Source organism: Somniosus microcephalus, unplaced genomic scaffold (assembly GCF_052327205.1).
Source record: "Somniosus microcephalus isolate GS21.2 unplaced genomic scaffold, FLI_Smic_1.0 unresolved_chr1, whole genome shotgun sequence".
In the NCBI taxonomy this organism is placed as follows: domain Eukaryota; kingdom Metazoa; phylum Chordata; class Chondrichthyes; order Squaliformes; family Somniosidae; genus Somniosus; species Somniosus microcephalus.
Genome location: NW_028225179.1, coordinates 18,399,954 through 18,414,031, shown reverse-complemented (window position 1 = coordinate 18,414,031; position 14,078 = coordinate 18,399,954). Strand labels below are relative to the sequence as shown.

Below are 14,078 nucleotides of genomic sequence, written 5' to 3'. Positions count from 1 at the left end.
CGAGAGAAATGTGAGCAAAGTATTATTCCAATCTTTGGGCGGTTTCATTTCAAAACACTTGTAATATCAATTTGTATCTAATTAGTGCAGCACAAACATGACAGTGTAGGGAGTTGACACGCTGCCCAAATGACTGGAAGTAATGTCAATACTCCTGATGCTTCCTGATCCCACGGGAAGTGTCCCTCAATTATAAATGGTTTTATCTTAATCTCTCATCTCACAGACTCAGTTGAGCCCTGTGTCCAGTGCCAAGAGTCACCATCACTTCTCCGACAGAATGAGAGTTCCGTACATTGCATATCCATTTACCTTCTTACCGCCAGTTATACAGGCAGTAATGATTTACTATCCGATTATAGCAGCCGTTGGAATCCCTGGTAAGTGATTATCTTCCATTACTAAAGTTGTGAATCAGGGTTAACTCTGTTCCTGCTCCTATCTCGGTAAGTTTCCTTTTCTCACTGTTTTTCACAAGTCAATTGAAAGGCAGAAATTCAGTGACTGTATTTCCCGCTGTACCTCGTTCATTGACTGATAATTTTTTGCATTTTTAAGTTTCTTTAAACCCCATAAAAACTGCAGATTATTTTCTGCATTTAATGTCTTTCCAATGATTCCATTTAACTGAGACCTCGTGCAATGTGTGATTCCATGGAATATTTTAATTCCATTGTTTCCATGCCCGGCCAAATTTTCTCTCCTCCCCTTCTTTCCAGTAACACTCGGTAATACCTGACAAGGGCTATATTTTACTGAACATTCACTGTGTTATAAAATGCTCCAGTTTTTCCCCCTCTGACTCCCACTGGGGATCGGTCGACTGACGGCCGCTCCTGGATATATACCTGGGAATCCGTACAGTCAGGACTGGGATTTGTTCAGTCTCATTAATCAGAATCTTCCCGCTCTTCTCGGTCTGTTTCCAGCAAAGTGCTGGATATTGTTCCTGCTGAACACACTCCATGCCGAGGGTGGGTTTGTGCTTCATGCAGGGACATAGGATCTCGCCCTGGTCTTCTCTCCTGACCGGTCACCAGCCTGTTCTCAGACTCCTCTTCACCCACCGGGCGGGCACAGTGCTGCCTGTCACATCCCTTCCAGCAGCTCAGACCGGGAATCCATTGCAGTGAGAGAGTAATTGAAACAAAGCAGCACTCTGTGAAACTCTCCTGGGTTTGTCCCCATTTGAAAAATCCGTTTCAGCTTCCATCACCCGCATTTTACCCAGAGCACCGATCAGAAGCCGGGTTCTGGTCCCTTTATACAAACCGGACACTTTTATTGTTCAGATCATACACTTGCATGTTGATATAACACTGGCTGAACTCTCAGCCAGCCTGTCCGCCCGGTCAAACCGCTGCTCGCTACCAAGTTATATTTAGTTCCCTTCTGATCCTTACAGTTAGAAGATATTTGTAAAGACAGTTAACCAGCCTGTCCCGATATCCCTTCATCACCTCTTCCTCCATCAACCTATCCACTCTACTCTGAAACTGAGCATAGCTTCTGCCTCAACCATTAACCCTGGAACTGAACTCCACTGCCTCCCAACTCTCTTTGTAAAGATGTTTCTCCCGCTCCCTTTTCCAATGTTCCGAATGTCTTCTGTTCAATCTTGTATCTATGACACCTCGTTCTTGACCCCATCATTTGCTGGAATCAATCTGCTTCTATCTACCTTCTCCCATCCTTGCAACATTTTAAACACTTTGATCATATCGCCCTGTAATCTGTGTCTGTGTTACATTCGTCTCGCTCAGATTCATAGTTTAGTGTGACTGAGCCCTGGGTATGAAACCGGTGTATTTTAACTCCTACTTTACAAAGAATCAAATTCTCCCCTTCAGCTGGGAAACTGAAATCTCACATTCAGTGGAATGAGTTCCCAATACCCGCTGCTACTAAAAGTTCCAGGTTGCTTTTTGAACAAATGTGATCGGCATCAAACTCCAATAATTCTACTATTGGTTTTAAAACTCTGCCAGTAAGGACATAGTGAAGTGAGTTGTCTCACTGTCCCACTGACTCTCACAAATCTCAGGAACAATGCAGCCTAATGCTCCCATTGGAAGCTTCGCTCCTGTATTAATAAGTCTTTCTCTGACTATTACAGCTCACAGGGTCCATTGTGGCTCGGTGTCCTGCACCAAGAGTCCCCATCATTTCTCAGAGATAAATAAAGTGGAATGCATTGTATATCTGTTTGCCATGTTCCCGTTCTACAAGCGGTATTTGGTGTTCCCGCTAACTGATTCTGAACTTACTGACTTTGTGAATCAGGGTTTATGTGTGTCACTGGTCTTTGTACATGTCCGATATTTTTTCTGTTCCTTCTGAAGAATTTGTTTTGCTTTTTCCAAATCAATGTCAGAATTTAATTGAATATCACATCCTCCCTGTCCGCCATCTTCCTTGAGTGATATGTTCATTGAGATCATAATGCACTTATAATATCCAGCAAAAGCTCCAATTGTTATCTTCATTCAATGTCCTGTCAGCGGGGGTAATTTTAACTGTAAAAACCGTCAGCACACGATGCAATGGAATGTTGGTCCCCATATTCTCAAGTTGTAATACAGTGTCAGTTATTTCCCTGCTTCAGATAAAGTTTCACACAGAAATTATTAACAAAGGTGAGATTGCACAGTATTGGAGGTAACCTTGTGAGACGGGTTGGTAGTTGCTTGCGAGGAAGGAGACAAAAAGTAGGGATAAATGTTGATGGGATTTTGGTTTTTTCACAAGGGTGTTTAAATTCGAAAGTTAGCAAGTGATGCTTCAGTTAAATCGAACCTTGGTCAGACCCCATCTGGAGCACGAGTTCAGTCTTGGGCACCGCATCGCCGGAAACATGTATTCGTCTTGGAGGGAGTTCAGCGCAGGTTCACCTGAATTACACCGGGGCTTAAAGGGTTAAATTGTGAGGACAGATTGCATAAACTTAGTTTGTATTCCTTGTGTTTAGAATGTTGAGGGGTGTTATATTCGAGTTATTTAAAATGATAAAGAGATTCGATAATGTAGATGCAGAGAAACTGTTTCCTTGGTGGAGATTGGAGAACGAGGGGACATGATCTTAAAATGAGAGTTATGCCATTTAGGAGGTAAATCAGGAAACACTTTCTCACACAAAGGGCAGTGGAAATCTAGAACTCGTTTTCCCAAAAGCCTGTCAATGCTCGGTCAATTGAAATTTTGAAGACTGTGATGGATATAACTTTTTATGGAATGGGTATCATGGGATATGGAACCAAGACAGGTAAATGGAGTGCTGATCAGCCAGGGTCTAATGTAATGTCGGAAAAGACTTGTGGGGCTGAATGACCTCCTCCTGTGTCCCTGTGTAACTGTGCATCAAGCTCCCAAGTCATCATCATTTCTGCAATGGGAGTTCCATTAATCGCGTGTCCATTTCCAGTGTAACTGGTATAAGTGATTTCTGAAGTTATCCTTGCCGCCCGTGGAGTTCCCGGTGAGCCATTGTAACCGGTTATTGATTGTATAAGTCCGTGTCTCTTGGTATTACTGCTCTCCTTGCGGGTCTGCTCAGTTGCTGTGTTTGTCCGGAGGTGATTATTTTACTGATTACGGGTCAGTTTCAGAAATTCCGGGAATATCACGCCCTAACTATCCTCCCTCTTCCTTTTGCGATATGCTTATTGATATTATAATGTTCTGTGTTTTAAGGGTAATATTCGGGACATTGCATGGACAGTGAGCCCGGAGACTGAAGGAACGGAGAGCTGGGGAAATAGAAACATTAAGGCACAGCAGTAATTTTATTTTTATTTTTAATTGACAACATTGGTGTTTGGATTCTCGGAGTGGTGGAAGTTCTTTTCTTCATATCCCGTCATTGCACTTGGAAATAGAAACAACTGTAATTGACAGCAATCGTTGTGTAACCAGATCATTTGTTAATTAAGTGTCACCACTGTTTAAAGTGTGACTCTAAGTAAGGCAGGACTATAATTAATAAATCATTGAAAATCAGTTCCAATTGTTGAATCGATGAATGGTTTAGTGAATGATAAACGTGACAAATAATTTTAGCAAGTTTGTATAATGCTGCATATGTTAGATAAATAAATTATTGAACTGTTTGAATCATTACAAAATATTGTTAACATTGGGAAAAATTATCCCGTCACCTTTGCTGCATAGTAACTCAGTCCAAACCTTGGAAGTGCCGCCCTAACAGTCCTGTGGGAGCAACTTCACCACATGGACTGCAGCGGTTCAAGCAGAAGGTCCACCTCAACCTGCTCAGAGTCACTGGACAGCACCTCATATCTCTTATCTCTGATTCAGGGGCAGTACCTTTACAATATATTTCTGTATCCATGGAGATCTCCCCAGCTGCTTAACTGTTTAAAAATTATACACTCCTAAAATCATGTCATATCATTTCCACCTAAGAGTCTCTTGTCTAATGTCGGTTCCGCAGGAAGACAGTGAATTATTTCTACTTCACCTACCTTATCTTGCAAAGGCTGTTCCTTCTGCATAGAGTTGCCTCTGATATATATAGTTCTCGTATTTCGCTCTGTCTCTCAATCTCAATTTTTATTTCACCCTCTGTCTCCCCTCTCTCTCTCGCTGACCCTCTTTTCGTCTCTCCCTATCTCGTTCTATCCAGCTCTCATTCTCTCTCTCTCCCACACACTCTCCCTCTTGCTTATTCTGTACCAATTAACCCTTGACGCTTCTTTCCATGTTAAGCTGACAACCTGCCATACGACACATTATCCTGAGTGAAACTCTGATATTTTTGATTGCTCTTTCCGAATATTCTGTTTTATATATCTCCCATATCTGCTGGGATGTAATTTTGGGAAATCTTAACACACCAGGGTGACAGATTCTCAATATTTCTCATGTGTCGGATTAATATTACAGATGGATTCGTCCAATTCAGAGGTACAACCTTCCCACTAAAACTTTCTGAAGCTGAATCTCGGCAGGTACTTTGTTGTCATGGGTTGGACAGCAGCCTCTGTTGTCACTTGCACTGGTCTTTGCTGCGAGCACGGGATCGCCGCCATCACCTCCCTCTGAAGTTTCATCCATTATCAGAGGTGACAAAAGTGAGGCCGGGAGTGTGCTCCGTCTTACTTCGTGTACTTTGGAAGGTTCAATTATTCCTGGGATCACAGAACAAGGTCATCTTCTTTGTTGCTGCTCACATCTGACCTTCTCCCCCTTGTGGTCATTGTTGGAGTTTGCCCAGATGATGTTGAACTGTTCAAGGCACCGATGTCAACACCTGGGGTTCCCAGCGAGGGGAAGTCGGTTGATCAGGTGAACTGTCCCTCTGACTTTTTCCAGTTCTGACGATGGATCATCGACCTGAAACGTTAATTGTGTTTCTCTCTCTAGAGGTGCTGCCTGACCTGCTGAGTATTTCCAGCATTTTCTGTTTTAATTTCAGATTTCCAGCATCCGCAGTATTTTGCTTTTGTTGAAATGTCCATCTGGTGGTTTGTAAACAGAAACTGGTCGAGTTGACCCACAACAAGTCGCTTTGTAACCTGGTGTTTGACATTTGTTTTTTCAACAGTTTTTAGTCATGCCCCCCAGTCTGAGAATACAACCTGACAAATGTGAGCCATTTCCGACCCCCGCCTGGTATCTGCTCCCCTCTTCTGCTCATGGAGCCAAACCCCGCCGATGATTTCACCCTCAGTGCTCCCCGTTTATCAGTTACCGCATTTCGGGCCGGCTTCATTCTCACTGCTCCTCACCCGTCATTTATCTCCCAATTTATAACTGACCATTCAGTACTTATTTTCAATCACTTTTCTTTCGTGTTGTTTTCATTCGTTCATCCGTCACTGAACTGCTACTTGTTGCTATTAATTATAACTCATTATCTCGTTGTCCATTTGCTCGTATAATTCCGGTGGAACGGGATCAGTTCTGAGCAAATTCCAAGATAATCCATTTTGTTCATGTTTTACTCTTTGCTGGAGACGTTTATTTTTAACTATTTATTCCACACTCACATATACTGAACATTGCAATTTTAAGTTAAAATCGTTTTCAACTGCCCAATCCTAGCAGCGGTAACGAGTTCAGTTCCCATTCCCAGATCCTGCAGTAAAGTACATTTCACACCAAATACTGTGAAACTGGCTCCCTTGCTGTAATCTGAAGGCTGATTCCCTGTTTCTGTCTGTTTCCCATTTACAGCGAACGTGATGACGATTGTGATCCTGTCGCGGGGAAAGTGCGGTCTCTCCAGGTGTATCACCCGCTATCTGGTGGCCATGGCGGCGGCGGATCTACTGGTCATTATCACTGATGTGATACTGGTTCGGATTAATAAGTATTATTTCCCGACTAGCTTCCTGTTCCTCACACCTGTGTGTTCTTTCCACTTCGCCCTGGTCCGTGCAGTCACAGATATTTCTGTCTGGTTAACAGTCGCTTTTACTTTTGATCGTTTTATTACCATTTGTTGCCAGAAGCTGAGGACTAAATATTGCACCGAGAAAACTGCAGCCGTGGTTATAGGAACCGTGTGTCTGCTGTTCTGTTTGAAAAACATTCCCTGGTACTTTGCAGTTGAACCCCGGTATATTATCGACAACGTACCCTGGGGCTGTAATACAAAACTAGAGTATTACACTGTAACTGCGTGGGTAATATTTAGCTGGATTCACCGCTGTTTCACCCCACTGCTCCCAATGTTCCTGATGCTGCTGCTCAATGCTCTGACCGTAGGACACATTTTGGTGGCCAGTAGAGTCCGCAGGAGGCTGAGGAGCAGCAAGAATGATGCGAATCACAATGATCCAGAGATGGAGAACCGAAGGAAATCCATTATCTTACTCTTCGCTATATCCGGAAACTTCATACTGCTCTGGATGACATACGTGATATTTTTCTTATTAATGCGAATTACAAACCGTTATTATCATATAGGTTTCAATGACCCGATGCTTATCGCAGATTGGACCAGCTATATGCTCCTGCTATTGAGCTGCTGCACAAACACGTGTATTTATGCAGTAACACAGACTAAATTCAGAGAGGAGCTGAAGATTGGGATGAAATATCCACTGAGAATAATATTTAAATTAGTTAAGCAACGAAAAGATCGGAGGAATTCCCAGCATTAGACCTGCATTGCATCTCATATCCCATCCTGTGTTCTTGCATCTTTTACCGGAACTCCAACAGGCTCCATCTCTGCCCCAGGTTCCTCCAGATATAACGCTGGCCAATATCTGACAAGGCCCGTGTGTTTCCATGTAAGACTCAGTGAGCAAGGTAGAAGAGCTAGCATTATGTGGATGGTAAGGTTATAAAAGCGGTAGGGGTTTAATTGGATTAAATCAAACTCTGGACACAAAGAAATACCAGACCCAGCATTGAGGTTTAGGCTGATGTGAGAATGGGATGTTGATTGCTGAATGAGCGTCAGAACACGTGGGTTACACCAGTTGAGTGTGAAAGGAGAATAAGCCCGTCTGTAAATAATATCTAAATAATATAAGGACATGAACAATAACTGTGGCGGCTTATGTGTGTGGATTGCCTGGAGAACAATAAACAGATCATTAAAACAATCAGCCTGTGTTGTCTTTGGACTTTTGCTTTCTCTAGTTCGTGAACAGCTTCTCCATCACCGGCGGGACTGTGGGATTTATTGGAACTAAAGCGATGTTGTTTCCTATAGTGAGACTCCTGGACTTGTGCCGATGAACAGTGGTGAACTCCGTTCCCAGCCACTGACTCCATCCCTCTCCCTAACATCTGTCTGAGGCTGACCCGCACTGTTCACAACCTTGGGTCATATTTGACCCTGGAATGAGCTTCCGAGTATCCGCAGCATAATGAAGACCGCCTATTTCCACCTCAGTAACATCGCCCGTCTCCACACTTGCCTCAGCTCATCCACTGCTGAAACTCTCACCCATGCCTTTGTTACCTCTAGACTTCACTATTCCATCGCACACCTAGCTGGCCTCCCACATTCCACACTATGTAAACTTGAGGTTATCCAAAATTCAGCTGCCTGTGTCGTTACTCGCACCAAGTCCCGTTCACCAATCACCCCTGTGCTCCTTGACCTACTTTGGCTCCGGCCTCGATTTCAAAATTCCCATCATAATATTCAAATCCCACCATGGCATCGCCTCTTCCTATCTCTGTAAACTCCTCCAGCACGGTGGCATAGTGGTTAGCACTGTTGCCTCACAGCACCAGAGACCCGGGTTCGAATCCGGCCTCGGGCGACTGTCTGTGTGGAGTTTGCACATTCTCCCCGTGTTTGCGTGGGTTTTCTCCGGGTGCTCCGGTTTCCTCTCACAGTCCAAAGATGTGCGGGTTAGGTTGATTGGCTATGATAAGTTGACCCTTAGTGTTCGGGGGATTAAATACGTGGGGTTACGGGGATCGGGTGGGATATGTGTCGGTGCAGGCTCGATGGGCCGAAATGGTCTCTATCTGCACTGTGGGGTTTCTGTGATTCTGTGATTTCTGTGAACCCCCCCCGAGTTATCTGCGCTCCTCTAATTCTGCCCTCTTGAGCATCCCTGATTATAATCATTCAACCATTGGTGGCCGTGCCTTCAGCCGCCTGGGCCCGAAGCTCTGGAATTCCCTCCCTAACCCTCTCCGCCTCTCTACCTCTCTTTCCTCCATTAAGGCACTCCTTAGAACCTACCTCTTTGACCAAGTGTTTGTTCACCTGCCCGAATTTCTCCTTACGCATCTGTGTCGTTTTTTGTCATTTTATGCACCTGCGCAGTGCCTTGTGACGATTTACTACTTTAAAGGTGCTATGTAAATAAAAGTTGTTGTTATTGTTGTTGCTTCCAGCATCGAGTTCCCCTGCACTTGTGTCTATGAACAAGGATGCTTCCAATAGTGAGACCCATGTCCCGGTGTCTATGAACAGTGGTGTTTCCAGTAGTGAGTCCCCTGTCCCGGTGTCTATGAACAGTGGTGCTTCCAGTAGTGTGTCCCCTGTCGCGGTGTCTATGAACAGTGGTGTTTCCAGTAGTGAGTCCCCTGTCCCGGTGTCTATGAACAGTGGTGTTTCCAGTAGTGAGTCCCCTGTCCCGGTGTCTATGGACAGTGGTGTTTCCAGTAGTGAGTCCCCTGTCCCGGTGTCTATGAGCAGTGGTGTTTCCAGTAGTGAGTCCCCTGTCCCGGTGTCTATGAACAGTGGTGTTTCCAGTAGTGAGTCCCCTGTCCCGGTGTCTATGAACAGTGGTGTTTCCAGTAGTGAGTCCCCTGTCCTGGGGTCTATGAACAGTGGTGTTTCCAGTAGTGAGTCCCCTGTCCCGGTGTCTATGAACAGTGGTGTTTCCAGTAGTGAGTCCCCTGTCCCGGTGTCTATGAACAGTGGTGTTTCCATTAGTGAGTCCCCTGTCCCGGTGTCTATGAACAGTGGTGTTTCCAATAGTGAGACCCATGTCACGGGGTCTATGAACAGTGGTGTTTCCAGTAGTGAGTCCCCTGTCCTGGGGTCTATGAACAGTGGTGTTTCCAGTAGTGAGTCCCCTGTCCCGGTGTCTATGAACAGTGGTGTTTCCAGTAGTGAGTCCCCTGTCCCGGTGTCCATGAACAGTGGTGTTTCCAGTAGTGAGTCCCCTGTCCCGGTGTCTATGAACAGTGGTGTTTCCAGTAGTGAGTCCCCTGTCCCTGTGTCTATGAACAGTGGTGTTTCCAGCAGTGAGTCCCCTGTCCCGGTGTCTATGGACAGTGGTGTTTCCAGTAGTGAGTCCCCTGTCCCTGTGTCTATGAACAGTGGTGTTTCCAGAAGTGAGTCCCCTGTCCCGGTGTCTATGAACAGTGGTGTTTCCAGTAGTGAGTCTCCTGTCCCGGTGTCTATGAACAGTGGTGTTTCCAGTAGTGAGTCCCCTGTCCCTGTGTCTATGAACAGTGGTGTTTCCAGTAGTGAGTGCCTTGTCCCGGTGTCTATGGAGTGGTGTTTCCAGTAGTGAGTCCCTTGTCCCGGTGTCTATGAACAGTGGTGTTTCCAGTAGTGAGTCCCCTGTCCCGGTGTCTATGGACAGTGGTGTTTCCAGTCGTGAGTCCACTGTCCCGGTGTCTATGGACAGTGGTGTTTCCAGTAGTGAGTCCCCTGTCCCGGTGTCTATGGACAGTGGTGTTTCCAGTAGTGAGTCCCCTGTCCCGGTGTCTATGAACAGTGGTGTTTCCAGTAGTGAGTCCCCTGTCCCGGTGTCTATGGACAGTGGTGTTTCCAGTCGTGAGTCCCCTGTCCCGGTGTCTATGGACAGTGGTGTTTCCAGTAGTGAGTCCCCTGTCCCGGTGTCTATGAACAGTGGTGTTTCCAGGAGTGAGTCCCCTGTCCCGGTGTCTATGAACAGTGGTGTTTCCAGTAGTGAGTCCCCTGTCCCGGTGTCTATGGACAGTGGTGTTTCCAGTAGTGAGTCCCCTGTCCCGGTGTCTATGGACAGTGGTGTTTCCAGTAGTGAGTCCCCTGTCCCGGTGTCTATGGACAGTGGTGTTTCCAGTAGTGAGTCCCCTGTCCCGGTGTCTATGGACAGTGGTGTTTCCAGTAGTGAGTCCCCTGTCCCGGTGTCTATGGACAGTGGTGTTTCCAGCAGTGAGTCCCCTGTCCCGGTGTCTATGAACAGTGGTGTTTCCAGGAGTGAGTCCCCTGTCCCGGTGTCTATGAACAGTGGTGTTTCCAGTAGTGAGTCCCCTGTCCCGGTGTCTATGAACAGTGGTGTTTCCAGGAGTGAGTCCCCTGTCCCGGTGTCTATGAACAGTGGTGTTTCCAGTAGTGAGTCCCCTGTCCCGGTGTCTATGAACAGTGGTGTTTCCAGGAGTGAGTCCCCTGTCCCGGTGTCTATGAACAGTGGTGTTTCCAGGAGTGAGTCCCCTGTCCCGGTGTCTATGAACAGTGGTGTTTCCAGTAGTGAGTCCCCTGTCCCGGTGTCTATGAACAGTGGTGTTTCCAGTAGTGAGTCCCCTGTCCCGGTGTCTATGAACAGTGGTGTTTCCAGTAGTGAGTCCTCTGTCCCGGTGTCTATGAACAGCGGTGTTTCCAGTAGTGAGTCTCCTGTCCCGGTGTCTATGAACAGTGGTGTTTCCAGTAGTGAGTCCCCTGTCCCGGTGTCCATGAACAGTGGTGTTTCCAGTAGTGAGTCCCCTGTCCCGGTGTCTATGAACAGTGGTGTTTCCAGTAGTGAGTCCCCTGTCCCTGTGTCTATGAACAGTGGTGTTTCCAGAAGTGAGTCCCTTGTCCCGGTGTCTATGGACAGTGGTGTTTCCAGTAGTGAGTCCCCTGTCCCGGTGTCTATGAACAGTGGTGTTTCCAGAAGTGAGTCCCTTGTCCCGGTGTCTATGGACAGTGGTGTTTCCAGGAGTGAGTCCCCTGTCCCGGTGTCTATGAACAGTGGTGTTTCCAGTAGTGAGTCCCCTGTCCCGGTGTCTATGGACAGTGGTGTTTCCAGTAGTGAGTCCCCTGTCCCGGTGTCTATGGACAGTGGTGTTTCCAGGAGTGAGTCCCCTGTCCCGGTGTCTATGAACAGTGGTGTTTCCAGTAGTGAGTCCCCTGTCCCTGTGTCTATGAACAGTGGTGTTTCCAGAAGTGAGTCCCCTGTCCCGGTGTCTATGAACAGTGGTGTTTCCAGTAGTGAGTCCCCTGTCCCGGTGTCGATGAACAGTGGTGTTTCCAGCAGTGAGTCCCCTGTCCCGGTGTCTATGGACAGTGGTGTTTCCAGTAGTGAGTCCCCTGTCCCTGTGTCTATGAACAGTGGTGTTTCCAGAAGTGAGTCCCCTGTCCCGGTGTCTATGAACAGTGGTGTTTCCAGTAGTGAGTCCCCTGTCCCGGTGTCTATGAACAGTGGTGTTTCTAGAAGTGAGTCCCCTGTCCCGGTGTCTATGAACAGTGGTGTTTCCAGTAGTGAGTCTCCTGTCCCGGTGTCTATGAACAGTGGTGTTTCCAGTAGTGAGTCCCTTGTCCCGGTGTCTATGAACAGTGGTGTTTCCAGTAGTGAGTCCCCTGTCCCTGTGTCTATGAACAGTGGTGTTTCTAGAAGTGAGTCCCCTGTCCCGGTGTCTATGAACAGTGGTGTTTCCAGTAGTGAGTCTCCTGTCCCGGTGTCTATGAACAGTGGTGTTTCCAGTAGTGTGTCCCCTGTCCCTGTGTCTATGAACAGTGGTGTTTCCAGTAGTGAGTCCCTTGTCCCGGTGTCTATGGACAGTGGTGTTTCCAGTAGTGAGTCCCTTGTCCCGGTGTCTATGAACAGTGGTGTTTCCAGTAGTGAGTCCCCTGTCCCGGTGTCTATGAACAGTGGTGTTTCCAGTAGTGAGTCCCCTGTCCCGGTGTCTATGGACAGTGGTGTTTCCAGTAGTGAGTCCCCTGTCCCGGTGTCTATGAACAGTGGTGTTTCCAGGAGTGAGTCCCCTGTCCCGGTGTCTATGAACAGTGGTGTTTCCAGTAGTGAGTCTCCTGTCCCGGTGTCTATGAACAGTGGTGTTTCCAGTAGTGAGTCCCCTGTCCCTGTGTCTATGAACAGTGGTGTTTCCAGTAGTGAGTCCCTTGTCCCGGTGTCTATGGACAGTGGTGTTTCCAGTAGTGAGTCCCTTGTCCCGGTGTCTATGAACAGTGGTGTTTCCAGTAGTGAGTCTCCTGTCCCGGTGTCTATGAACAGTGGTGTTTCCAGTAGTGAGTCCCCTGTCCCTGTGTCTATGAACAGTGGTGTTTCCAGTAGTGAGTCCCTTGTCCCGGTGTCTATGGACAGTGGTGTTTCCAGTCGTGAGTCCCCTGTCCCGGTGTCTATGGACAGTGGTGTTTCCAGTAGTGAGTCCCCTGTCCCGGTGTCTATGTACAGTGGTGTTTCCAGTAGTGAGTCCCCTGTCCCGGTGTCTATGAACAGTGGTGTTTCCAGTAGTGAGTCCCCTGTCCCGGTGTCTATGAACAGTGGTGTTTCCAGGAGTGAGTCCCCTGTCCCGGTGTCTATGAACAGTGGTGTTTCCAGTAGTGAGTCCCCTGTCCCGGTGTCTATGAACAGTGGTGTTTCCAGGAGTGAGTCCCCTGTCCCGGTGTCTATGGACAGTGGTGTTTCCAGTAGTGTGTCCCCTGTCCCTGTGTCTATGAACAGTGGTGTTTCCAGTAGTGAGTCCCTTGTCCCGGTGTCTATGGACAGTGGTGTTTCCAGTAGTGAGTCCCTTGTCCCGGTGTCTATGAACAGTGGTGTTTCCAGTAGTGAGTCCCCTGTCCCGGTGTCTATGAACAGTGGTGTTTCCAGTAGTGAGTCCCCTGTCCCGGTGTCTATGGACAGTGGTGTTTCCAGTAGTGAGTCCCCTGTCCCGGTGTCTATGGACAGTGGTGTTTCCAGTAGTGAGTCCCCTGTCCCGGTGTCTATGAACAGTGGTGTTTCCAGGAGTGAGTCCCCTGTCCCGGTGTCTATGAACAGTGGTGTTTCCAGTAGTGAGTCTCCTGTCCCGGTGTCTATGAACAGTGGTGTTTCCAGTAGTGAGTCCCCTGTCCCTGTGTCTATGAACAGTGGTGTTTCCAGTAGTGAGTCCCTTGTCCCGGTGTCTATGGACAGTGGTGTTTCCAGTAGTGAGTCCCTTGTCCCGGTGTCTATGAACAGTGGTGTTTCCAGTAGTGAGTCTCCTGTCCCGGTGTCTATGAACAGTGGTGTTTCCAGTAGTGAGTCCCCTGTCCCTGTGTCTATGAACAGTGGTGTTTCCAGTAGTGAGTCCCTTGTCCCGGTGTCTATGGACAGTGGTGTTTCCAGTCGTGAGTCCCCTGTCCCGGTGTCTATGGACAGTGGTGTTTCCAGTAGTGAGTCCCCTGTCCCGGTGTCTATGTACAGTGGTGTTTCCAGTAGTGAGTCCCCTGTCCCGGTGTCTATGAACAGTGGTGTTTCCAGTAGTGAGTCCCCTGTCCCGGTGTCTATGAACAGTGGTGTTTCCAGGAGTGAGTCCCCTGTCCCGGTGTCTATGAACAGTGGTGTTTCCAGTAGTGAGTCCCCTGTCCCGGTGTCTATGAACAGTGGTGTTTCCAGGAGTGAGTCCCCTGTCCCGGTGTCTATGGACAGTGGTGTTTCCAATAGTGAGTCCCCTCTCCCGGTGTCTAT

General features: G+C 47.5%; 1 protein-coding gene across 1 annotated transcript; it reads left to right on the top strand.

The window, feature by feature from the left end:
- Nucleotides 1-262: 262 nt before the first annotated feature.
- On the top strand, nucleotides 263-7,556 carry LOC147093770 (putative G protein-coupled receptor 139). The gene is made up of 2 exons (XM_085974355.1): nucleotides 263-380; nucleotides 6,196-7,556. Exons 1-2 carry the CDS (start codon nucleotides 281-283, stop codon nucleotides 7,125-7,127), a joined length of 1,032 nt encoding a protein of 343 aa, XP_085830481.1. The 5' UTR covers nucleotides 263-280; the 3' UTR covers nucleotides 7,128-7,556.
- The last annotated feature ends 6,522 nt before the right edge of the window (nucleotides 7,557-14,078 follow it).